At 45.6% G+C, this 27,725-nt stretch overlaps 1 protein-coding gene across 1 annotated transcript; it reads left to right on the top strand.

Annotated features, from left to right (window-relative positions):
- Positions 1-27,725, top strand: LOC137788590 (cadherin-10-like). Its single transcript, XM_068581476.1, has 12 exons — positions 1-109; positions 5,638-5,981; positions 13,282-13,576; positions 16,404-16,523; positions 17,646-17,813; positions 18,786-18,967; positions 19,645-19,898; positions 21,079-21,215; positions 21,320-21,441; positions 21,909-22,017; positions 22,562-22,813; positions 26,457-27,725. Exons 2-12 carry the CDS (start codon positions 5,772-5,774, stop codon positions 26,945-26,947), a joined length of 2,340 nt encoding a protein of 779 aa, XP_068437577.1. The 5' UTR covers positions 1-109; positions 5,638-5,771; the 3' UTR covers positions 26,948-27,725.

Below are 27,725 nucleotides of genomic sequence, written 5' to 3'. Positions count from 1 at the left end.
AAGCACTGCCGTGAGGAGTCAGGTTCTCAGCGCTAAGCACTGCTGAGGAGCAGAACCGAGCGGCGGCTCAGCGACACACATGGATGCTAAGCTGTAGGGAACCAGAAAGGTAAGGGCTGCTCTCCTCCGTTCACCATTAATGTTTAGGGAGATCTATTCTTATTTGTTCTGGCTCCCAGACTCCAGAGAATGATCCGCAGAGAGCTTCTTCTTCTTCTTCTTCTTTTTCTGCCAGACGAGCGCAGCAGCGTGGAAATCTCACAGAAAGAAGTGTCGCAACTTCAAAGAGGTTGATAACGGTTAAATCCACCCGAACCGGTGGGGGGGGGGGATTTGGATTTGCCTTTTTCTGACACTCTGATCTCGAGATTTTGTCTTTAGAACATATTTATGTGCAAGTGTTGCTTATGAAAATGGACAAAATAAAAATAAACTCTGCATGTGGCAGCGCCGCTGGAGATTAAACATTCAACTTTAAACTTATGTCTGATAAAAAACCACCCTAAACATTAGCACAAGTAAGTCATTTTATTGTGTGTTCATTGCTCATTTAATGACATTAAAGACCATTCATCTCCTGACACCTGTCACTCAGGAGTAGCAGCATATTTCACTTCAGTGGTGTGATGCTTGAGGTCACAGTGTGTTGCTAAAAGATCAGCTTTAACTTTGTCACTCGATCCAAAGTGATTCATTCAGTGAAGTGGTTTTAAGACTCGGCCACATTATGTGGACACGCAGATGCATTTAGTATGTTAGTAACTGTGTGTGTGTGTGTGTGTGTGTGTGTGTGTGCATCTGCTCTTGTGTGTGCACCTGTTCAAGTGTCCATGCCAAGCTCTGTGTGAGTGTGTGTGTGTGTGTGTGTGTGTGTGTGTGTGTGTGTATTCGCCTGTCTGCTGAGATGCACTGAGGGCGAATCATCCTTGTGATGTGCTCCGGGGCAGATTTGATGGAGAGGCGCTGTAGCATTCCTATCTCTGAAGAAAACGCACGGAGGTGTTTATCGGGGTGCCGGAGCGGAGCGAGCCGACGGCGCCGCCGAGCATGTACATGTGCATGTCCTCCGCAACTTAATCCACCCTCTCTCTCCCTCTCTCTCCCTCTCTCTCCCTGGATCCCGCCCACGGTCGTCCTCGGGTGTGTCGCCGGCATCACAATCACCAGAGTGATATATATTAAGGTGTAGCGGTGAGCACCGGGGGTCACCGCGTAACACCATTACTGTTTAGTGCAAATTAGCCGCTAACACGCGCCCTGAATTATTGTCAGATATGGGGTGACCTTTCGGTGTTGAGATGAAAAGTGGTGCAAATCCATTCTCCCACACGAGGCACAGAGGCTCTCCAGAGCCTCCACACAGCTGGTTTTAAAGGATTAAACATGAGTGGAAATCCACCCCCAAAAAACGCTGTGTATGTTCGTGGGGGAAACTGTGAGCGAGAAGAAGGATTGGGCTATTTTCTCTACCAAATAATGGAATTGATACGGACGTTTCCGTCATTTTTAATTAAATTGCAGCATCTTTATATTCGAATAGCATCTTTTGTGTTTCGTGGTTTGGCGATGCTACTCTGGGAAAGACTTCCCTCGACTTGTTGGATCCACACCGAGACAGATGTTTGGGTTAATAGGTTATTATTTCCTTGTTAAATCCAAACACACGACTAAAAAAGCCATCCCAATACAAGCGATGCATTTTTTTTTTAAATAACAGGATTTCATGTTAAAATATCACTGTCAACGCATCCGTTTTTCAAGAAAGAGGCCCTCTCCAGCTTTTTTTTTAAAAGTAGCTTTTCAACAAGGAAGTGTGCACTGTATCACAAAATTGCTTAGAGGATTTCAAAACATGAGTAAAGCTCGCTGAGGTTTGCCAGAGACTGCAGCCGGCGGAGGAAGGAGGCTTGGAAGGTCGAGGGCTCCACCAAGTGGAGGTTTGAACGAGTGCCGGCGTCTCGGTACGTCGCCGCCGCCCCTCGTGTTAGATTTACACTCTGCCTGTGCTCCTCCGTCAATAGCAGAAAGCAATCACTGGAGCTACTCAAACTGCCAATCACAACACGCCGGTTCCTTTGCACTCGGCTCACATGGACGGCGAGCGTTCGCCGCCGCACAACAAGCTGCGTTCAGCGGCCGTAAATCTGGGTTTCCCGGGCCAAATGATCAAGACTAATCATGGCAACCGGTTTTATGACCTTGCAGACCCTTCTTTTGCCCTCTCTCGCTCTCTCTCTGCATCCATCTTTATGTTTTCCTCTGGCTGTGTTTGCTTTTTATACAATATAATCACTTGTTGAGTTCCTCAAGCGAATGACACGACTACGATCAAAATGGGGTTTGGATGCCTTGAATGTGATTGATATTCCTGCTGTATTTGGTGTTTGGTGGTTGATGCTAACTGCAACTCTGCATCTGTGTGTGTGTGTGTGTGTGTGTGTGTGTGTGTGTGTGTGTGTGAGGCTCCTATGATCATGTGGAAAAGCCTATGTGAACATTTCTAAAAGACAACGTCTATCAACATTATTATGACTTAAGTCACTGCCTGCTTGCTCTCTGAGCGAGTGGGGAGCTAACGTAACTCTCTGAGCGAGTGGGGAGCTAACGTAACTCTCTGGGCGAGTGGGGAGCTAACGGAGCTCTCTGAGCGAGTGGGGAGCTAACGGAGCTCCTTGTGCGGCAACATGAAGCACAGATGGTCAGTTTAGGTGTTTATATTCTCCTGCGTATAGAGGATTATATATTTAGTATGCAAGACCTCTTGAAAAAAAGGGGTTTGCAACCAGACTTTCTGCAGCACACAATCGTTGGCCTACTAAAGTCAGAGAAGCCATAAAAGTGCTTAGTTGCACTGCTCGGTTTAATGTTGCCGGGGAGCTTGTGTGTGAATTTTTTTTGGGGATGCACGTGCATCCAAATTTATACAGACTAATGTGCAAGGCTGTGCTTTTCAAGGAAGAATATCCTGATGAACAGCTAGTTTATATCTGATCAAAGATATTCTTATTCAGCAAAACAAGAATGTATAATTTTGTGGATTACAAAAAAAAAAAAAAAAAATGGAGCAGAGCCGGAGCTCCTGCCAGAAAATGTCTTAGCCAAGATTAAGAATAACAGCCTCTCGACAACACTTTAAAAGCATATTTAACTATTTGGTCCCTTCACTTCTCTGGTGTTAATGCCAAGCCATATAAGCTGTCTGCAACTTCATCTAATCATAAACAACTTTTTTAATAAACCTCCACGATTTAATAGGCTGAATGAGTTTAGATTATTCAGGCCGGGTCTATAGGCTCTGGCATTGATTCAGCACGCTCACTCATCCTTTAATGGAGTGTTTGGAAGAATTCTGAAAAGACACACTGGCCCTAATGCTTAATAGGCACACCACATCAAAGATTAATATCCAGAATGCTATTAAAACTCAAGGACAGGCTGGAATGATAATTAGAAAATGCAATCACAAGCATCAGACGAGATTAATTGCAAGGCGGCGTTTCCTGATTTTTTCGGGAACACACTTGTCACACTCGCGCCACGTTATGAGACGCGCGCGGGGAAATAGCCGCGCTAACGCGGCACGTATCAACACCATCTATATTTTATCTGCTATAATTCTGACGAAGGAGAAACATTCGTCAGCTCCGGCGTCAGAGGACAGCGCTGTGATTCATATTTACGTTCTCCAGTTTAACATGTTTATTGTAGATTTGATATAGATTATGGAACGGTTTGGACGGTTTAACCATCAAAAGGTATTCTGAACACTTGAATAGCATCGCTGATTAAATCAAATTGAGTGAAACCGACTGAGAGACTAAGAGACGAGCAATGTTTTCGGTTGCGCTCTCATTAGCTCCCTTATTGGATTTTCTAAAGAATTGCATAATGCCATACTTCACTTCCATCAATGCGCCATAGCACTGATTTCACACACGGGACCTTTTGTCCTTGCGAATGCTTCCACTTGTCAATGCCGTTGTTATTTAGGCGCTCGGAACAAAAAAAGCAGTAAGATTTGCTGAAGTGGCGCGAGCCTCTGCAGCGCCGGCCCTCGAGCGGTGGCCGAAGTAAACGTTTTAGAACGAGGGACAAGATTTATTAGGATTAATTTACAGAAGAGCATGAATTATGCATGCACACCCACATTAGCTATCAGGAAGCGTCTCGGTGGACGAGGACACAGACGAAGTGAAGCATCGGGACAAGACGACCAAAAAAAACACAAAAAACCTGATTTTTGGATCGTCCTCATATGAGGAACCTTTTTGGTTCCTGGTAGAACTTTTTAGAAAAGTTCCACTTACAATGTTTTCAGACAGTTTTATATCAAAACCCAACACAAAGGGTTATTTCTCAACCAACCGCTAATGGTTCCACTCAGAACCCATATGTTGGATCATAGAGAACCTTCTCTTGTATAATGGTTCCACCCAGAACCCATATTATAGCTTATGGAGAACCTTCTCTTGTATAATGGTTCCACCCAGAACCCATACGTTGGATCATAGAGAACCTTCTCTTGTATAATGGTTCCACCCAGAACCCATATGTTGGATCATAGAGAACCTTCTCTCGTATAATGGTTCCACTCAGAACCCATATGTTGGATCATAGAGAACCTTCTATTGTATAATGGTTCCACCCAGAACCCATATTATAGCTTATGGAGAACCTTCTCTTGTATAATGGTTCCACTCAGAACCCATATGTTGGATCATAGAGAACCTTCTCTCGTATAATGGTTCCACTCAGAACCCATATGTTGGATCATAGAGAACCTTCTATTGCATAATGGTTCCACTCAGAACCCATATTATAGCTTATGGAGAACCTTCTCTTGTATAATGGTTCCACCCAGAACCCATATGTTGGATCATAGAGAACCTGAGTGGTATAATGGTTCCACTCAGTTGTGACTGAACGAGCGTAAAGAAAATAAGAAAAGGTTCCAGTCAGAGTGTCGCAGCGGTTCCTTGTTCTCTCTCCAGAAGCGTTCTGCTCTGGGAGAACGTCGGCGTTCTGCTGTTCAAACACACTCGCCGGCCGTGAACGCTGTTTGTGAATCGTCGGCAACGCGCCTCACGAGTGAAGCGCTGCTCAGTGTCTGGATCCTCAAACACCAGGAAGCCGGAGACGAGCGAGGAGGCGGAGCTTCCAGTGACGAAGGCTCCGTGTTGATTGCAGCCGTTAATCCCGCCCCTAGACGTTCATCTCACTACTGGATTAGTTTTGCATTTGGGATTATTTGAACGTGATGGAGAAACACCTGCATGTGTTTTTAAATTGGGGACGAATAGTTTTACGAATGTTGTTCGTCATCTTGTGTCTTTAACTTTGCAAATACTAAAGTTTGATTCCTTTTTTTTTTTTAAAGACGAATTCAATCACTGAATTACGGCGCTTTAGCTCTCCGGCTCTCTCCCACTGCACATTTGCTGATTGCGTAATTATCTGCTGCCCCGGTGAAGCACACATTGAAAGAGAGACTGTGCACACGGAGACTTTGTGTACATAAGTGTTGCCCTATTGTTCCTCGCATGCTGCCTAAGTGGTGCTTCTGCCGTGCTGGGATTCAAGCCCATTGTTAAGGTGATACCAAAGTGCTTCTCCACTAATGTTTGCCTCTTTCCGCAGGGACCAAAAGGACATCAGAGAGAGGAGTACAATGTCTGTTCTGTTGACACGGCCTTCCAGTGTTCATCCTCTCACAAGTTCATTACCATAACTCACAAGTTGTCCAGAAGACGTCGCCCAGCTGATTGGATACCATGCTAGCCAATCGGCTCGCGCTCCTGCTGATGCTCTCGGTCCTGTGGCCCGGCGCCGCCCTGCCTTTCACGCCTGGGAATATTGGGAATCTGTTTGGGATGCCAGAGAGCGACGGCAGGATTCTCCAGCGGTCCAAACGTGGATGGATGTGGAATCAATTCTTTCTGCTGGAGGAGTACGCAGGAAACGACCATCAATATGTCGGCAAGGTAACGTGCCCGAACGCCTCGCGTGCAGACTAATTACAGGAGGTTTGGCTGGTTGGAGTTGTGTTTGATGTAATGGGCTGAAGACGGATGGGCTGCCAGAGCGCTGGCTGTTACAGGCCCAGTTAACGGGAGCTATCAGAAACACAGCGAGCACACAAAACGCTCCCTTTCCCTCCTTCCCTCCTTCCCTCCTTCCCTTGTTCCCTCCTTCCCTCTTTTCGCTCTTCAGGCCTTTTGTTCACTGCTTTCCTTCATCACGCGGTCGGCTCAGAGAAAAACAAACTCAACAGAATCAGAATCCTTTAGTGCGTTGCACACGCAAGGAACTTGTGAAAGATATAGAATAAATATCAAAGATACTAATAGATAGATACATAAAAATATATTGAAAACAATAAACATAATAAACCAATCATCACATCAATTTATTGTTTTGTAGAGGCCATTAATGTTAATATATATATATATATATATATATATATATATATATATATATATATATATATATATATATAAACAGTCTCGTTTGTCCGACAAGCGTCATAATCACCGTCAATAATACAAAAAGGTACACGAGCCGATTGAGCCGACGTCCTGTTGGCGTTCTCATCCAACACTCCTCATATGAATCAGACGTTTCTTCTCACTGGCATCGGGTGAAGCACACAGCAAAGCAATATGTGGCGACATTTAAAAGTGTGTTTTCGACAACAACATTTAAATATCACTCATCCAAATTTGGAGTGACCGCTTTCTACGTTTTGCGACACCTATTGTTTTGTAGTTAAAAACTGTGCAAGTCAAGTTTATTAGTGTAGCACATTTCAACAACAAGGCAACTCAAGATAAAAAGAAAATAAAAAATATTCATTCAAACATTGAAAAAAGCTAAAAAACAAACAAACAAACAACCAAACAGAATAAAAGTTGCAGTACGGTTTAATAAATGGAATGCAGTATTGAAATGCAGACATTGATTAATATCCTTGTAATTAAAGACAACAGTAAAAAAGTGTGCCATAATTAGTCCCCAAATTCCTCAGAACGTTTGCCAATAACTAACCAAATGCCAATAACTATTGATCATGTGGAGCGTTGAGGAGCAGGAAACACCTTCTGCTCCTTTGAGAGCAAACTGCTGTCATCACGTTTCATAACACCACACAATAAAGAATGAACAGTTAAATTATTCACAGCCAGTCGAAGTTCGACAGACTTCAAATTCAGGATAATTTCAGAAACACAGACATCAGTTGAAGGTTTTGATAGTAAATATCACTTTAAGGGCCATAAAAGTCCAATTTTGAAACGTGCAACAAGACTGAAGCAGTCCCAGAAAGCTGTGAAGTGCTTTGAGACGACGTTTTAAAACTGCAGCTCTCACAAGACATGTTTCTCCTTAAAAAACCCACAAAAGGAGAGTTTGGGGACAATGCCCCCCCCTCCTCCCCTCCCCCACCCGCCCAGATCAGAGAGGTTCTTGTCAGCTCACCCGTGCTCGCGCCATGAAGACAGGTGTGATGGGGAACGCTCCAGTTATCAACCCCAGGGAGGGAAACGAGGTGACTTGTCGACAGCCAATTTTCTCAGAGGAAGCTGGCTTTCATCACACACCTCATTCTCCGGAGTAAACAAGTGTCTTGTGCAAGGTTGAGTAGGGGGATATGACAACTTCCTTTGCAGAAACCATCATTCTGATGCGGGGAAGAGAAAGGAACAGCGAAATTTAATGGAATATGGAGAAAAAGGAGGAGGAAGAAGAAAACATATCAATCAGCGAGGCCAATGAAATTCACCTGGTGGTGTGATGTGACGAAGCAGCAAAGCAATTGCTAACTATAAATGGGGCCATCCATTGATATGTCAGCGACTGCTGCAACGTGGCTTTCTTCTCCACTCTTTGATGCTCTCTGGCACCCAACTTCTGTGGCATGACAGCAATCACATGCAGCCGCTCGCTGCTCCTCCCGCGTCCAATATCATTCACCATTAAACTGTCAGAGGAACACCAGGCTGTAATAAATTACGCGGGGCGGACAGAAGGAGGGCAGGCGTACGGACCGCCGCTCGACTCCACGACGACGCGGCGGCGATCCGTATCACTAATTCAATCAGTTTAACTTCTGCGTTCTGGAGATATGAAGGCAGACAGCGGCGGAGACACGGACGTACAGAAGGAAACGCGTCCTGGGAGAGACGGATGGAGAGAGAGGTTATTTGGGGGAAGACAAAAATGAGCAAAACTGCAAAGAACGTTTATCAAGCAACGTCACCGGGGAGTCGTTTCAGGCCAAGACGCCAAGCCTTTGTGGTTTTTTTCGCCATAGAAGGTTTTTTAGTGATTTGACCTTCTGAAACAAGAACATTTAAAACATTATCGAGGGCTCTTGGAAACTGCTTTTCCCTGTTTATTAAATTAATCAAGAAAAAAGGGGGCGGATCAATCAATAGTGAAAATAGCCATTAGTTGCAGACCTCCTTAAAAAACAAGCAATCAGATGAACGGACGGAGAAAAACAAGGTGATGGATCGATATCGGAGATGCAACGATAAGTCACGTCATCAATAAATCCATCAGCGGAAACTAATCTCCAGGTTGACAACTGATTAATAGTTTGGGTCATTTTCAAAGTAAAAAAAGACCAAACTTCCATCTGAAAGATATGCTGCCTTCAGTTTATGTCCTTGTTACCTCAGTGTCTGTGGGCTGGTGTGTGTTGCTTGGAAGGAAGGAATATATATATATATATATATATATATATATATATATATATATATATATATATATATATATATTTCAACTATAGGTTTATTATTTTGTATTAGTTGCAACTATAACAGAACGAGAGAGAGAGAGAAGAGAGATAGAACCAACACCACATGCGTGAACACTTTCATGTCCAGCACAAAGCCTTCAGAGCCGTCATGGCCGTTCCTCTACAGATAACTCAATGGCCTTTTGCAATGCACTGTGGGAGATCTTGTTTATTTCACACCCAAATCAAACCTCTCCAATCAACCCTCACACTCACAAACTGTCACTTGAGGTTGATTTCCTGATTATCACAATCAAGTCGGATGTAAAGACACGGCGCTGCTACAGCTCGCCTTTTCATTTATCGCCCGTGAAAAAATAAAAAAAGAGGAAGCCACTGCGACGGCGGCGTATAATAATAATAATAATAATAATAATAATAAATGCAGCTCATATTGCTTATCAAGGTGCTCTAAAAGACACGCCGCTTTGAAGCTCAGTCAGCGAGATGCTGACGGGCTCCTGCAGACGGATAAGAAAGGAAAAAATAACGGCGTTCGTTAAAAGTGCACTTTTTTGAGCACTTACTCAGCAGGTATTGTCAACACAGAGAGAGAGAGAGAGAGAGAGAGAGAGAGAGAGAGAGAGAGAGAGAGAGAGAGAGAGAGAGAGAGAGAGAGAGAGAGAGAGAGAGAGAGAGAGAGAGAGAGAGAGAGAGAGAGAGAGAGAGAGAGAGAGAGAGAGAGAGAGAGAGAGAGAGAGGAGAGAGAGAGAGAGGGAGAGAGAGGGAGAGAGACTACTTCAGGACTGTAAACACGGCGTGCGGTGGCCGTGTGCACGAATCCGGCGCCGGGACGTCAGGTTCCTCGGCGGGGGCATTAATGAGCGCTCGCTGCGTGCCGCTCGGTGCCCTACTTCTGGAGCCGAGGCCTGTGAAGTGTGAAACACTCGCAATGCTGAGCAATACGGCCGCAAACTTTGGATTCTGCAGCATCGGAGTGGCGCGTTTGAAGTGAACTAAATCCCATTAAGCTCCTCGCTACACCGCATTGTCTCGTCGCCTCGTGAAGAAAACGTGCGCCGCTCTGAAATTAGAATAATGCAAGTTAGCATCACTTTGTTGTGTTCACATTTTTTGCCAAATGAGGATCCGCGAGGCTTCTTCTCTGCGAGGCCTCGTCCGACATGCATCGCGTGGATTTTTGCAGAATTTGCTCTCGAAAATTAGCTTAAACTTTCACCTGCGTGATGAACATTAGAGTACAGTGTGTCACTATTATGGAATGCTTGTCTATGTCTTAAGAGACGGGGGAAGAGGGAGGAAGACTAATTCTGAATCCATCCTGCTCTCTGTTTTGCTATCTCCCCTCTGCAGCAGCCAGCGACGCTTCGCGGGGGCCTGAACAGAATTGCCAATGATTTCGCCGCTTTACTGACAATTCCTCAGTGTTTGTGTGAGGCGATTTAACTCATCAAGGCTCTCTTCTGTGCTTGTGTTGTAAGGCCTTGAAAAGGCTGTGTTTGTGCCGCGCGGCCTTGAAAGGAGAGACACTAAATCTTTGCAAATATAGTGAGCTGGAGTGAACATTTGATTCTGTTAAGGCTGCGTGAAAAACACTTTGTGCCACAATCTGTCACGAGTATCAATGCTAGTTTGTGTTTTCTTTTTCTGGATGTACGAGATGTAATAGATTTACAGCACATGTTGGATTTTCTGAGTATCCTGCTGGTGTATTTCAGGGTAAAACATGTAGATGTGATTACACGACGAGATCCTTCACTGACGGGGAAACATCAGGCCTTTTTCCAGATTTCACAGCATTTCTTAAATTCACCTTTTAAAGACATTTGCATATGAGATACATACTCATGTGTTCCCTCAAACGTAGCAGAACAATCTCAGCTCTCTACAGTAAGCGTATATTTTCTTGTTTTCATAACCGTTGGAAGCCCAAAAACATATTGGAAGTTGGATTAATGGCACAGAGCCCATTCTTTCATTTCCATTTCTCAGGCTGAACCCTGAAATAATCAAAGTATAAACCTCCATGTTGCTGACTTTGGACATCTGCGATGTTGCTATAGTGTCTCTTAATAACTAGCGCGGGATTTCTTCCTCCCTCTCCCAAAAGCATCCTTATTTGCACTACAGCTCAGTAATGACTAGATATGCTCTGTGTCGACGCTCTGTTTACCCATATGATGAGGACGCTGACTTTATGCTGACATCCAATAATTAGCCAAAGCACAGAGATAAGGGTTTGCATCTCCCTCACGCAGACGAAGGGAAGTATGCAAAATCCATACCGACGAGTTTCTGCAAACACCGTAAAGATTCCCATTATCATTTAGGCGGCTGGGCTCCTTTGATGGCTCCTTGTTTGTTGTTTTTCGCTGCTCAGGTTCCTTTTTTTTTTTTTTAACAACCAAGCCCAGAGATACAGTTATAATCAGATGAAACCTACAGAAGAATACGATCAAACGATTCGGAGAAAAGAGAAGGCAATTCCTGTGGTCTGAAATTGTAATGGTCTAATTATCACGCTGGGCGCAGGGAGGTGTGTGTGAACGCTACCGACTCTGAGAATCAGTAATGATGCGTGTTCCTGCGCCGCCTGGCGAGCGCGCTCCTCTGCTGCCTCCAGCCGGGACGCATGACTTTCAAAGTAGACAAAAGGTGACTGCAACACTATTCAAGATGCTTGATTTTGATTTGTAAATGTGCGTAAGGAACAGATATGAAGCCACTTCCAATGCAACAGAAATCCTTCACTGCCCACTGAACATTAGCAGCATCTATCATAGTCAATAGTAGCAGCCTACACACACACACACACACACACACACACACACACACACACACACACGCTGTCGAGCCTCGGCTCATCCTTGGGTTCAGCTCGGGAGTGAATTCATATTCACAAACAATGAACAGACCGTCCCAGAACACAAATATATGGAGAAAATTCAAGCTGAGTGAAATTCCTTTTTTAATAGACGTTGGATAATAATGGAGTTCACCGGCAAGAGAATATTTTCAAACGCGGCGCCGATGCTGTGCGCATTGTTAATTTGAACTTGACAGCGTCTTGTTTTCATATGCGTCCCAATTTTTTTATTTATTGAGAATAGCTGGCAAATACATCTCCAGATTTTCCATCCAAAGTTGTAGCTGTTGACATCAGTCTTCCAACTGCGGGAAGAGAAATAATTAGTTCCCTCACAGCGTGCAGACATTAATATTAATACGCGGCTGGCGTACTTTCTGTGTGTCCCTAACTACTCGTCATTTCAAATGTGAACCCGTGAGATCGCACTCTAAATATATCTGCCGACAGATCCAGCGCCGTAATGAGCTCGACTCCAGCGTCCGTCACAGCGAGCCGCCTCCAGGTGACGGGTCGGTCACAGGTGACTCATTTCAGCAAATTTTGCTTTTCATCATTTTTCACACAATTTGAAGACGACTTTGAACTGGACTCACGCGAGTGCGTCACTTTGGTGAGTCTCCACTTTGAGGAAGCAAAATGTTCCAACACGGGAACAAAATGCTCCAACTTGTTGAGACTCCTGCATCGTGCTTTTTATTAATAGATTAAAGAAAATATAAATCTATTTCAAGTAAAGCAGATCGCTCCATCTGACAAAAACTAATAACATGTGCAATCACTTTGTTAAAACAATGCAAATAAAGTTATATATGTGCAAAAAAATTATGCAGGAGTAAAAATTATTGTTTTAATGTATTTAAAATGAGAATCTATTAAATATATATATATATATATATATATATATATATATATATATATATATATATATATATATATACATTCAATACAATGTAAGTTCATCAGTGTAATTGTATATATTGTATATTAGATGTAAAGTGAGACACCGTCGGCACAGCGCTGTGTATTATATATAATATTCAACCAAAATTGCTTTGCACTGGTCAGAGTTTATTCATGTTCAATGTTTTCACTCCTAAGGAAGCGTTTGCAGCTTGTGCTGTTTATGGAAATGAACTTCAGGGGAATGTAGAGAACAAACTTCACTGTAGTTAGGAAGTGTTGAGACTTAGCTGGAAGGAGGAAATAAAGAAAAAGTACAGTAAAAAATTGCAAAACTGGCCAAACTTAGAGGTGTGTGTGTGTGTGTGTGTGTGTGTGTGTGTGTGTGTGTGTGTGTGTGTGTGTGTGTGTGTGTGTGTGAGCAGACGGGGGAGTTAGACGTTCACGAATGTTACCTGAAACTGATGCCTGCGATGTAAAACATATTTTAATTAAAAAAGAGAGAAGAGGGGAGAGTTGGCGACGAGGGCATGAAGCCTAATTTGGAGATATGCAGAGAAAGCACATTTCTTTCTCAGTATTTCTATTTTTTTAATTTAATTTAATTGACTTTTATGTATGCACGTTCACATCTTAGACCACCGTCATAGAACAGCACGCGGTATCGCTCAGACGTGAACGGCGCCGCTGCTCGACACCACGTGGAGACGCCTTCAGGGCCGACGCTCAGGGTCAATATCGTTGTTTTTTGCAGCTGCACTCCAACATGGACCGAGGCGAAGGCAACGTGAAGTACGTCCTGACCGGCGACGGGGCGGGCAGCCTGTTCCTGATCGACGAGAAGTCCGGCGACATCCACGCCACCAAGCGGCTGGACCGGGAGGAGAAGGCCATGTACACGCTGAACGCCAAGGTGCTGGACCGCCGGACCAACACGCAGCTGGAGCCCGACACCGAGTTCAACATCAAAATCCACGACATCAACGACAACGAGCCAAAGTTCGCCAAGGACATCTACTTCGCCAGCGTGCCCGAAATGTCTGAAGTCGGTGAGTTAATGTCTGATGTTATTATATCACATACAAATATTATATTTGACTTTCCTCCCGTTTTTTGCTCCAGTTGTTGGCGTTTCCCTTTAAGCCCTCACCCAACCCTCTAATCCTATTTATTGTTTGAGTTGTGTTTAGAGGTTGTACGTGCGGATTACATATTATTGTAACCCTGATTTTTATGTTTAATTTGATGCCGAACATGTTTTTGTGTTTTCTTTGGATTAATATCATGTTTTTTTCTTGATTTGTACCTTGTGACGTGATATAAAAGGCTCCCCGAGGGCTCGACAGGTTTTAAAGAAGTAAGCGAGAAAATAATAAGAGTATAAACCTACAAATTGTTAGATTAATTCAAACGCATACATCTAATAAATAGTACGCTGGAAGGCAATTAAGGGAAAGCAGCTCAGTGAACACGGGCGTCCATCAGCCGATGGACCGGCCCGTGGTGACGCTGCATTCACTCCTCACAGTAATTTGCTGTTTTTTGTGTGTTGTTGCTCGTTTGTTGGGCCGGGCTCATTGGGCATTCATAACAAGCAATGCCATTTGCTGCTTTTTTAATAGGCAGTAGAAATATTGAAAGTTTAGATTGTCAGCCTTTCCAATTAAGGATTTGCTTCATCGCGCTTCGCTTCATTCCATTCAAGTCATATAAATAAACCAATCGGCGTGAGTATAAACAAAAGCTTTATGAAAATAATGCGCGCGGCATGAAATCAATCCTCCATCACGCAACCAGAAATTAATACGCAGGAGCAATCAGAGGGTATATCAAAAAACAATTGTCTATATGAGGCACAACAACGACCCTCATTTGTAATTCACAACGCACCGTCTTTCTCTGCTGCTCCGGCGTCTGGCTACAATGCGGGTCAGAGGTCACCGTCGCTCGTCGGCGGGCCGGCCCGGACGGGTTCAGACCCGAACAAACCGGTTCATAAAACCAGCCGGCCGTGAAAAAGCAGCAGCTCCCTTTTATGCCATCAGTGCTGCTACTAAGTGGGACAGATGTTCAAGGGCTCATCAGTATGCAGGGAGGCGGCGGGGACCCGAAACAGGACGCGGCGGCAGAGGTCTCCTGAATGCCAAGGACGCCGTCTGCGGCGCCGCCGCATTGAAACGCTCGGCTGGATGGTGCAGGACTTCACGGGAAGAGACCCCATGACACTCTGCCGAGAGGAGCGCAGCTCTTTGTGCGCTGCGCGTCCATGGATCTGCAAAATGATCCGGGCAGAGTGCAGAAAAGCTTTTTGTATTTAATGTATTTTCTATTATGTTTAAAATAGCGTTCTGCAAGAAAACAACACGTTTTTTTTTATTCACACAAAAATGTGTTTTTTCGCTCTTCGGCCATCAATATATTTATATATATATTTATCTTATATATTTATCTTATATATTTTTGTTATTTAGCACACAGATGGCACATAACCGAGCACCTGGCTGTGGTTGTGTGTATTGTGTGTGTTGTGTGTGTTGTGTGTGTTGTGTGTGGTTGGGTTTTAGTGGCAGTGATACTCCGTTTCATATTGCCCAATAACGCTTCCAGGGTGTAAAGGCAGCGTCCCTGAGCTCAGTGATTATATTCCAGCTCCTCGGTGGAAGCTTGTCAGTACGTATTTAATGCTGCCACGCCGGTGACAACAGAGGTCAACGCATCAGTAACACGACCTCCACGAGCTAAAAGCAGCTAGCATTGCATGCAAAGTCAGCGATTACTCATTCTTTTATTTATTTTTATGACCACTTGAACAGGATTCTGCGAAGATGGATAATGTACCTTCCAGGTTGAACTCTCACGAGTACATTTACTATAAAAAGGGTTAAAAGTACAACAACATAGTGTTTTTATAACTTGCTCGCAACACGTGTGATATAGTTTTCTAAAAGCTGTGGTGGAAAAAAAGATGTTGACTCATCAGCTGTCGGGTGCATCCCAACACTCACAGGTCGGATCTGAGGAAATCTTTCCATTAGTAGTTTTAATTATGCATAATAAGCTGCTTAGAGCGAGTGGTGGGAAGTTAACCAGCTTATAATTCCCTCAATTTTTATATTGCTGTGAAAACATCTCCAACTGCTCCTTCAAGTTTCTCTCCAAAAACTACATCTCACCAGATTTCATTCAAACACATGATGATGATGATGATGATGATGATGTTGGAATGGACTTAATGGAGCTGGAACGCGTCGTAACGTAACTCAACGTCATCTCTGCACATTAGCTGTCAGCGCCGGTGCTACTGCGTCATATATTAACCTCTGAGAGAGAGAGAGAGAGAGAGAGAGAGAGAGAGAGAGAGAGAGAGAGAGGGAGAGAGGGAGAGAGAGAGGGAGAGAGGGAGAGAGGGAGAGAGGGAGAGAGAGAGAGAGAGAGAGACCTTCAACTCCACTCTGCATGACGTAGAGACGTTCAGTCTGGATGACATTTCGGGGCTCCGTCCTGGAGGACAAGGGGGATTAATCAAAGCAATCACTTTCATTGAGGTGAGGGAAGAGACGTCGCTGTCGTCTGCCAGCTTATCACCATTGATCCTCAGTCCCACCGGCTAACGGAACTAGCTTGTTGCTTCTTTAGAAAGGGAAGAAGTCAGTCTCTTCCTTCAGCAAAGTAATTAGATTTCCTCCAGAGCTCAGTTATTTGACGTGGAATTAAAGATTAGTCGGTTTATTGCTCTGCTCAAAAGGGTTTTCATGGGGTGTTTACAGCTCTGTCACGTGAACACAGAGAGATGAAGCTCACGTTGAGTCACGTGCTTTCGGTCACGTGAATAGCCGCCTCGGCGTTAGTGCTGACTCCGCATGTTCTCCTTTGCAGGTACATCTGTTGCCACTGTGACCGCCAACGACGCCGACGATGAAACGTACGGGAACAGCGCCAAGCTGGTCTACAGTATCCTGCAGGGACAGCCGTACTTCTCTGTGGATTCTGAGAACGGTGAGCCCAAAGCCAGCAGCATCTCTGGACGCCTTTCCTCACGTCCTGCACGTCTGAGAACGGATCTCCTGCTCTGCAAAAAAGAGTTTCTGAGACTTCAGCACACAGGATGTATTTGTATTTACTAGCTCATCCTGTTTGAGTCAAGATCTGAACCCACAGAGTAAATCCCAGAGTAACCGTGTGCATGACGTGCATCATGGGAACGAGCCGGTTTCAAACTACTAAACCAGTTCACCAGCGTCTCCAATCAGAAAGCATTAAATAACATCAACAAGGAAGTCAACCGCAGCGCCAAGTTTCAGCAAAAGATTCCTCGTAGTGTTCGAAAACATGTTTAAAAAGTAAAAAAATGACTGAGAATTACTCTTAAAGGTAAGTGTTATCAAGCTGTGCTTAAAAGTGGTAAAGATTCATAGATATATCTATTGATTTAATTGTTACATTGTTTGTGGCGAATACATCGTATTCGCCACAAAATGCTACAAACTAGACTTGTAGGCTCTTTTTTACATTCACTGTTTTCAGCAGGTAATTATTTTTAAAGTGAGTGTTTACTTGGACGAGCGAGTCAGTTCCAACACGACGTTGTTGGAGCTGCAAAAGGAAACATGGACTCATATTTCCATCCCAGCAACTAAAACCTAAACACACAGCATGTGTTTATTCTCCATCGACACAACAGAGAGAACAGACTTGTTTCCCTGCAGCTGCACACACTGAAGTCATCTTTCACCAACGCGCCTTTGTAGTTCACGAGTCCTGCGCGCGGTCCGGGTCCAGGTTCTGATCTCTGCAGCGAGCCGGACCGCCTCCTGCGCCGCGACGTCTGCACATAAACGTGTCGCTTCTGACGGCGTTGCCAGGGAACAGAATCCAGGCGGCGATTACATTTCCACCTTTAAAACGTAATTGGCGAACCGAATTAGTGGCATAGAGATGCAATTTGCTCGGAGACGTGGTCGAGCACAGGGATGAAATGATCTTAATCTCATTTTCAGAAAGGTAGATTTACAAAATTAAGTTTCCCATTAAAGTGGCGAGAGACGTGGGAATGATGCTGTTGTCCCTCCTCCTCCTCCTCTTCCTCCTCTTCCTCTTCCTCCCCCCCCCCCCTCACAGGAACCATCAAGACGGCGCTGCCCGGCATGGACCGAGAAGTCAAAGAAAACTACCAGGTGGTGATCCAGGCCAAAGACATGGCGGGGCAGATGGGCGGGCTCTCCGGCACCACCACGGTCAGCATCACGCTCTCCGACGTCAACGACAGCCCGCCGCGCTTTGCTAACCGTAAGAGTCCAGCACGCCGCCGCGCACGCTAACGCGAGTCCACGAGTCCACTTGTAGAACGACTGTTTAGGTTTAGAAAGAAATATCCCCACTTGGTTATGGTTAGAAAAAGAGAACGTAACAATGTGCTTACATCAGGGTTCATGGAAAACCTGGAAAAAAATCAAGGCCTGGAAAAGTCCTTGAAGAAAAGTGGTGTAAAAGTGTTATATTCATGTGTTCATGACTTCATTTAGTTATGAATAATGAATCTGCTTTTAAAAGAAAGAGGCTCAACACATCAGCAGCATACATACAGGCATCTATATAAATGTTTATTCTTTTAATCAAACTAGTGTCTCTCATTCATTTGAGTCATTTAAGGTTTACTGTATGCTTTGAATCCTCATTGTTAGTTTAAATACTACATTTTATCACTTTTTACTGTTTACACACACATTTCACACAATGTTTGCTCATGGACATTTAGTTTAAAGTCATGGAAATTAGGTTTAAAAGATGGAAATCCATAGAGCAGACATACTGATAAATGACAAGAGTAAATTAAATGTTTGATGTGGGAAAAGGAGTGAGGTCTCCTTGGTGAAGGTCCTGTGTTTGTTTCGCCCCTCCAGGACGGTCTTCCTTGTTAAACTTCCTGTTACATCATTTGTGATGACGGCCGCTCTCGCTCGCTCCGACTAAAACACATGAAATGTTGGTTCCATGTGTTATTTGTCGACAAGCTTGATTTGATGAGTACCGGCTGAACTGGCGTTTGTCAACGTCTTCTGGCACATGAAATAAATCTGCCACTGAGCTCCAACTACATGATAGAAATGTGTGTAAGGAAAAGAGTTTGTCCTTGTTGTGTAGCTGCGGCGTCTCGTGTGACACGAAACATCTTCAAATCTAACTGATGATGCGTCCGCCTCCGACACCGTTGTGCTCAGACGAGTCCGTAACCGTTTCCCTTCCCTTCACGTCGCTCAGATTCCTTCCGCGTGACGGCCGTGGAGTCGACGGAGATCGGCGGCGCCATCGGCCGCGTCAAGGCCGACGATCCGGACGTCGGCCGCAACGCGGAGATGGAGTACAGCATCGTGGGCGGTCACGACACGTTCAACATCATCACGGACCAAACCACACAGGAGGGCGTGATCGTCATCAAAAAGGTGATTTTGCTCCCGTCGTCGCCTGCAGCTGCTCGCAGCGCGTCACGTGACTGCGACTTGATTGATAACGGCTGTGCAATCAGACAAAACACTTCTGACAAGTGACATGTTTTCACACAGCTGCACAGAGCGGCGTTCAATACGCGGTGAAAGGCTGCACAGAAAGCCTTTACATGAATTTCAACTAATGCATCAAATAACCCGCAAAATATGCCTTTTACCATCATTTTTTTGGTTTAATTATTGAGTTTCTCTCCATGCTTTTAGTTTATGTATCTAAATTCGAGCTGTCCTGTTATCTCGTCTCAATGTATACTCCAATGGAAGGACAGCGTGGCACCGTTCCAGATAACAAAAAGCCCCCGTAACGTTTAATCGTGTAAGAACGACATGTGACGGGATATATTTTTGAACTGTAGTGTAAAATCAGATACGCTAAGCCTGTGAAATGAATAATACAAAGCAGTCTTTTGCTAGAAACTGCTTTTAGATTCCTCCTGAGATGCGCAAGATATTCCTCGCACGGATTTGTAACTCAGAATTGAGAGTGTGAATAAGATAAAGGCAGACAAAGTGGAATGTAATGAATTGCCTATCAAAAAAAAAATCCTGGAGGCGTCAGAATTTTGAGGGAAAAGAGTCCACAGCTTTGACTCCCGGTGCTCTTTCATCTCCAGGCACTGGATTACGAAAGCAAGAGGGACTTTGAGTTCAGGGTGGAGGTGAAAAACACCTACTTAGACGCCAGGTTCATCCACGGCCTGCAATTCAAGGACTTCGCCACGGTCAAGGTGACGGTGGAGGACGTGGACGAGCCGCCGGGCTTCACCAGGAACCCGTACATCATCGAGGTGCACGAGGACACGGCCTCCGGCAGCTTCGTCGGCGTGGTGTCGGCCAGGGACCCCGACGCCGACAACAAGCCGGTCAAGTACGTGCTCAGACCTGCCGAACTCGTCTGTTGAGGGGCATTAAAATACCAGCAGGACAACGCATGCATAACCACAATATTCCTCTGTTTGCATCGTGTGTGAAGGCTTTTGGATGATAAACTCTATTTTAAGGTTTTTCTGTTAAACTAGAAACATAAATTCAGACATCAGCTCTGCAGTTTATCTATGTTAGCATCTTTATTTGACCGTGGCTCAGTGGTTAGCCAGCCCCCCTTTTGATCAGAGGGTCAAGGGTTCGAGCCCCGACTCCAGCAGTTTACAATTTTTATTTTTTCTTCTGTAATTTTAACAGTTATCCATTTGAACAGACCCCCGGAGGACAAATTAATTCTCCTCGGTGGGATGAAGGTCTCGCTATTTAGCGAACTTCAAAAAATGAATCAATGACCCGTTAAGCAAAGATTTCCCCACCAAGCCAACCGCCGTATTGTAGTAATGTGATTGTTTTAAAACTCATTGTCCCCAGCTTTAATTATACTGCTATAAGAATCAATAAGAGAATAAGCAGCTTGTGCTGGAAATACAAAGTCTCCTCTTATCAGTCTTTTTAGCTGGGATATGAAAATGTGCCGACTTGGCTTTATCTAATCCATCAGCCTCACCTCCTGTCAGGGTGTGTGAGTGTGTGTGTGTGTGTGTGTGTGTGGAGATATTATCCAACCCTCCTGGTTGTTTCCCAGTGGAAGATGGAAGATGGCGGCGGCTCTGACGTGAACACAGACGCTGTGTTTCCTCACAGTTATGTGAGCCCTCCGCGGCTCAAAGTGAAAGAAGCCTAATTTGCTGTATCGATTCACGCCGCTCTGCACATGTGGCGCCCGTCTCCGGCTCAAGGAGCCCACTCCCCCCCCCCCCCCCACGCCCCCACCGCCACATGGCGCATTGTGTTGCAAATTCAAAATTTCAGCAAAATGCAAAAATTGACGCTGACAAATGAGCCGGCTCGAGGAACGATGCATCACGCCTTCACGACCGTGAGCGTGGAATATATTGTCCCGTCTGGGCGGCGAGTGATGCGACTGTGCAGAACACGGTCCTGTGAAGGGAAGCGGCGCTCCGGTGTGTGTTTGCTTTGTGGGTCTTACGTCGTGTGAGCGAGGTTCTAGTACAGAGGAGGCAGGATGTGGATTACATCTGGTCCTGTGTGGTTTCTTCCAGATACTCCATCGACCGGCACACGGACCTGGAGAGGCTGTTCAACATCGACTCTGTGAACGGCACCATCACCACGCTGAAGGCGCTGGACAGAGAAATGTCCAAATGGCACAACATCTCCGTGGTGGCCACTGAAATAAGTAAGAACGCGTCGTGCAGAAAGAGTTCTGTATTTACCGAATAAAAAAGAAATGATTCTGGTTCTTTAAAAACACATGTTCATTTTTCCCGCTTGTTGTTGCAGATAACCCGCGGCAGACGACCCGCGTGCCCGTGTTCATCAAGGTGCTGGACGTCAACGACAACGCCCCCGAGTTCGCCATGTCCTACGACACGTTCGTCTGCGAGAACGTGAAAGTGGGACAGGTGAACGATGAGATCCTCTGTATGAGTGACGGGTGTGACGTCTGCTTCTTCCTCTTCAAGTTTGAGCCAACACAATAAAGAGACTACTTCATAAGATGAATACACACATTAATGTGAACATTTGCAGGAGGAGCCGTTACTCCATGTGTCAGAGAAACATCCGTTCACACGACAGCCACACGCGTGTTTGAGGGTTTCAAGAGTCTGCAAATCCTTTAATTATCCAAAGCACTCCTCGCTAATTACAGATTTATCTACAACGCATCTGATTGGCCCCATTTTACTCTCAAGTTGTTTTTTGTTTTTTTACAATTGTGAACATGCAAATAGAAATAGAAAAAAGTCTTTTCTCTGCATGGTGTGTTTACGATGAGTGTTTGGTGAGTGTGTAACTCGTGTGTTTGGATCGGATTCTTCTCCAAACACACGAGTTACAAGCTTCCACGTGTTTCCTCTCTCGCTTTCAGCTGATTCAGACGATAAGCGCCGTCGACACGGACGAGCCGCTCGTCGGACACAAGTTCGTCTTCAGCATAAGTGCAACTAACCCCAACTTCACCATCGTGGACAGGGAAGGTAAGAAAATACACTTTTTTTGGGGTATTTTTACTGAAGAAAAGCTCAAATGTAAAATCCTCTGGATGTCACATCGAGAACATATTCTTCAATCTTGTTTGCTGGAGTTTGATGCGAGGACCCTATTTTTAAAAATGTGGCCATTTTTTAAATTCTGAGCACATGATTGCCTCCACACGGCTCTCAACATGGCGACGTCTGAGCCGTCGGCTAGCAGCCAAAGGCGCTAACAGCGCTAACAGTTCAAACAACGAAATTTTCCGCTGTGTTAATGCTCTGAATATCAAATAGAAAACCTTCCAATATGCTGAAGACAACCATGAATTATAATACAAACCGTATATTGCAAAAGAAAGAAGCTTTTAGCTTTTTTTCGCTCTCTAGTTAGCATAACTGCTCTCATTATACTAAGTCTGGCATCGAATGGCGGTAAATATGAACTGAGGCTCCTCAGCACTGTCCTGGACGGTCAGATGCATTATGGTCGGTTCCAAAGAGGCAACGATGTCGCTCTGCGTGTCTAAGCGAGGCTTCTGGTCCACAGACAACACCGCCAACATCCTGACGCGGCGCGGCGGCTTCAGCCGGCGCGAGATGAGCCTGTACTTCCTGCCCGTGGTGATCTCGGACAACGACTACCCGATCCAGAGCAGCACCAGCACGCTGGTGGTGCGCGTGTGCGCCTGCGACAGCCGCGGCAACATGCAGACCTGCAACCCCGAGGTGCTGCCCTTCTCCGACGGCCTCACCACCGGAGCGCTGGTGGCCATCTTGCTCTGCGTCGTCATCCTCCTCAGTGAGTGTGTGTGTGTGTGAGTGTGTGTGTGTGTATTTCAACGCTCTTGTCTGTCTTTTGCGATGTTGTTACTTCTTTTTTTTTTTCAAAGCTAATGTTGCAAATTGCTGCTCGTGGCAACAAACTCAAGTCAATTTAATTTATATAAATCGCCCAGAAACCCCCCAAAAAAATCACAAATTGGCCTCAAAAGGCTTTGCCGCGTACTAAATCACTTCCTCCTCCCCGATGCTCCTTTACTTCATCCTTCCTCTTCTTAGTTAGTATTGCTACGCATGGCTAGCTTTCATTTTGGCATCGCACACATGCAATGTGCAGCGATCGCAGAGGCCGGTCTTTGACATGTGAAGCTGTTTTTTCTCACGATGGGTCTGTGAATTCTGACAGACGTTCACTAAAGCAGGCGTGTCATCTCCAGACAGCAGCCTCAAACGACAGCTGCCTCTTTCTTTTCTTTTTTACACAAGACCTTGTAAAACTGTGTGAAGAGCCCACTTGACTCGTGGAGACGTCGCGTCCCCGAGGCCAGAGAGTCACCAGCTGATGTGTTGTGATGCTGTGTGACTCTGTTAGGGAGAGAAACGCTGTCAACGAACTCCGTTTGGACGATAACAGTTTGCAATAAGGAGGTTAGAGGAATCTGCACCAATGAGAAAGAAGCAAACAAATGTTTAAGGGTGAAAGGCCAAGAAAACATTGTCTCTGTGCTCTGCGTGTGTTTCATTTAAGTGATGAGCAGACGGTGGTCACCTCCTCTGTCATGCAAAATGAGCCTCATGGTCTGAATTACAAAGGCCAGCGTGGAGGAACCCAGAGTCCAGATCCCTCGATGCAACCCGATGCAAAAGAGAGCAAACTGCAGGCGGCTGCTGAACGTGACGTCTGAGTTCGATGGCGAGTCGTTCACGCTTCAAGGCGCCATCAGCTGATCCGCAACCTCGTCGTCTGCAAGTTCACCCATTGGGGAGAAGAATGAGAAGAGAAACGGTCGATTCTATCGGCTCCTAAGATGTCGCCGGGTGTCAAACACGTCACTTTCATATCACCGAGCGGACGTGTTCCTGACCTTAAACTCGCATTAACGTCAACATCATGTCGACAAGCGTGCATCCATCAAACTCCTCACACACATCTGTTGCCGCCATCACTTTTCTTTCATTACTCCTGAGCTCTCGATAGGACGAAGCATCTTTAATGACCTTGACGGCCGCACAGAGTTTCTTAATGTCGGCGTCCTCTGGTCGCCGGCATCGACGTGGCGTGCAGAGAGCGACGCTGCGGGCGCTCGTATGATTCATGCTGCAGCCGCGTCTCCAGGTGCTGAAGTCGATAACTTAGCGCAGAGCGAGTTGCTTTGCTGGAGCGCTGCTGCTGAGTGAAGGGGGGGCTGCTGCAACAGCTCCCATCACTACAAACTGGACATCGATTGAAAGCTTTCCCAACTCACTGCGATCAATACGATGCTACTGAAAATATGCATTTCTGCCATCGGTCCCGTCGCTCTGGCACCAGCTCCCAATCTCAGAAGTATTAAACCTCCGCGGCGACATTTAATACTTACGACGGGTGAAGCGGCGAGGCGCTGCCTGGTGAATAGAGCTATGATAAAGAATAAAGTATTTCATGAGTCCAGGCGGCGTCACAACATCGTGGAGGTCAAAGTCAGAAGTTTTCCTTCTAAAACAACCTGCGTGGCCAAAAGATTGATAGAAGTGAATCTTAATCATGCTTCAAGGAAACTGGATCTACTTTTTCTTGCAGTCTGTGAGCGACCGTCTGGAAGTCGATGAGTCCAATCATATGAACACGACCGGTCACGCAGACACAAGTTCAGTTTCTCCTCAAGTTCTTCACATGAAACTGACCATTGTGAGAGTTTATGAAGCCACAATGTGAAGCTCCAGATCCTCAACCAGCTCAAAGGAAGAACAGTTTTACAGCTTCTCTCACCAGCAGAGCTGTTTTCAGCTGAGTGACATCACTTTTCAAGGGTTTTCAAGGGTTTTCTATCCTTCATTAGTCTTCAGAACACTGCTAGCTGCTGGAAATGGGCCTCTATACACGATGTAGATATTTCATTAAGAAGCAGACGTTTCACCTAGAATAGTCTTTTACCACATGAACAATGTAGAGAGAGTATTTATGAGTCATTTCATGTTATCTTAATTTAAAAGCAGTGCTTTTCTTTGAAAAGTAAGGACATTTGTAAGTGACCCGGTAGTGGAGATGACCTTCTGTTCAGAGAAATTAATAAAACAAATCCTGAACTGGTTGGTTGTAGCTGAACACTGACGACAAAGCAAATACAAAACACTAGTCAAAACCAATTATGTACACATGTACACGTCAAAGGTTCCCCCGTCCGCCTCCACGCTGCACTCATTACGCTCGTCTCCTTTCGCTCGGTGTATTTTTCCCGGCAGCTCGCGTGTTAATTTCTGGCATGAGGAGAAAAAAAAAAGAGCTAAAAAGCATCACTTCAGCCTCGTGATGTGACGCGCTGTGTAACGGCACACGGGCCTCAACAGCAGAGGAGCCGATCATTTTACCAGCGAAAAGCAGAAAGAGCGTAGTGCTTACAGTCAAGGGCGTATCAATAAGTAATGGGATTCAACTGTCATTGAGCTTCAGCTCGCTCGGCCGGGCGCGCTGCTCGATACCAGCGTTCATGACTGACTAGACATTGTGAGTGTGGAGACGCTCTCACTGCCTCGTGGGCCTGCAAACGCTTTTCAGAGGGTTGACTTTGAACCCACCTTTCAGGTTTTCCTCCACCTGCTCGTGTCTTTTTACCTCCAAATGTGAAATCCTGTGTCAGGATGGCCTCCGTCGAAGGTTGAACTCCTCGCTCTCTCTCCGACCGAGCAAAAATATCACGACATCTGCTCATCACCTGACACTTTTTCTTTTTCGCGCTTCGACCGCCCGACAGGCCGTCGCATTCTCCTCCGCTTGACTCCGCTGACCCGGCGCTGAGGTGGGACGCCCCCCGTCCTCGCAGCCCTCGGCGCTGTGGAAAGTCGCGGCTCCGCTTGGTCACAAATGTCCATAAAGAAGCTTTCTAAACAGACGCCTCCGCCACGTCGAAGGTGTTGTAATTAACACCCAGGTGGGAGGCAGGGAGATAACTTTAGTACCTGCTGGTGGAGAAGAAGGAGTAGAGGTGAAGCAGGATTTGCGCTCGTCCTAAATGAGATATCGCTTCCTCTTTCTCTCTTTTTTCTGAAAAATTATGGGTTTATTTAGAGTTTGCGAACGCACATTGCCGCTCTCTGGAAATGTGCTCACGCTGCAATCTCCGATTGTCTTTCACCGCTGAAAGAGAATGAAGGAGATGAGATACGAGCGCTCTGCAGAGAGAGAGAGAGAGAGAGAGAGAGAAGGATCATCTAACCGCCGTCATTTCATACGGTGAATGTGCCGTTCAAGGGGGAAAAGAAAGGGAAAGCTTTTTCACTGAATCTTTAATAATAGGAGGTGAACGCCTGAGGCCGTGTTGGGGATTCATCACTGGTAGCAAATGTGTCTTCCCTCTGCGCCGCTGCTCCCCTGTGCTCTTTAATGCATGACACATGTTAGCAGGCACGCATCTTATGCTGAGCTTTCCCTCTCTGCCTCTCCCACGTCTTCTTTCTGTGCGCAGTGATCGTGGTGCTGTTCGCTGCCCTGAGGAGGCAGAGGAAGAAGGAGCCTCTGATCATCTCCAAAGAGGATGTCAGAGACAACGTCGTCAGCTACAACGATGAAGGGGGCGGAGAGGAGGACACGCAGGCCTTTGATATCGGCACGCTGCGCAACCCGGAGGTGATGGACGCTAACAAGCTGCGGCGGGACATCATCCCCGAGATGCTGTTCCCCTTTCGGAGGACGTCGCCCATAAAGGACAACGCCGACGTCAGAGACTTCATTCACGGGCGGCTGCAGGAGAACGACGCGGATCCCACGGCGCCGCCCTACGACTCCCTGGCCACGTACGCGTACGAGGGCAGCGGCTCGCTGGCGGAGTCCCTCAGCTCGCTGGAGTCCGCCGCCACCGAGGGCGACCACGACTACGATTACCTCGGCAACTGGGGGCCGCAGTTCAAGAAGCTGGCCGAGATGTACATAGGAAAGAGCCCCGACAGGGAGACCTAGACGGAGCTGCTTCTTTTTTCTTTTCCAAGCCCATATTTTACGTCTGTTCATGTAGCTAGCTAGCTAGCCAGACAGCCGTTTTGTCTCGTTAGCTAGCTCGTTAGCTAGTCGACCGTCCGTTCATCTATCTATCCAGCTATCTATCTGTTTATCTGTCTAGTTTGCTAGCTAGCGCGCTAGTTGACTAGTCGTCTCTTTGATTCACTCACATCAACGTCGCTGCAGTCCACTCGTGGAAAAGCGGAAATGGAAATCAAAGACTTGGACTGAGTGGAATTTTTCTCAATAATGGAGATGCAGTATAAATTCTCAAAAAGTCGTACTGTTTTTTGATCATAATCAGTAAAGATGCCTTTGAATTTTAGGATTCTTTGTGAGCAATGTGTTTTGTAATTGACCTGAGGGATAGTAGTCTCGTTTGCTATCGATGTTTATCGGCACTGGACTGGTTTTGGGGTAGAGAAGGAGTCGAGTGGTTTTTCCAGCCACCTCCATTAAATACTGTAAATGTACAAAGTGTTTTTATGATGGACATCCTATATACTATTTGCTATCTTTGTTTTGACGAGCAATGTTCATGTGGGTGGTTGGTGCAGTTTATTTGTCAAACTGTGAATTCATTTCATCATTTAGGTGTAACATGTAATGGAAAGTGTATGTTGTAGGAAAGCTGTCATACACTGGCAATTCATGCTGTTGCTGCTGAATGCTGAGTCATACTGTTTTATATTTATATTTTTATACTTATTTTTTTAATAAAATGATGTAAAAAAAAGAA

This window comes from Clinocottus analis, unplaced genomic scaffold, assembly GCF_023055335.1.
Source record: "Clinocottus analis isolate CAN_PGR_092001 unplaced genomic scaffold, fCliAna1.0.p SCAF_18, whole genome shotgun sequence".
Classification (NCBI taxonomy): domain Eukaryota; kingdom Metazoa; phylum Chordata; class Actinopteri; order Perciformes; family Cottidae; genus Clinocottus; species Clinocottus analis.
The sequence above is the reverse complement of the archived record's forward strand: the minus strand, read 5'-3'. Positions and strand labels throughout refer to the sequence as shown.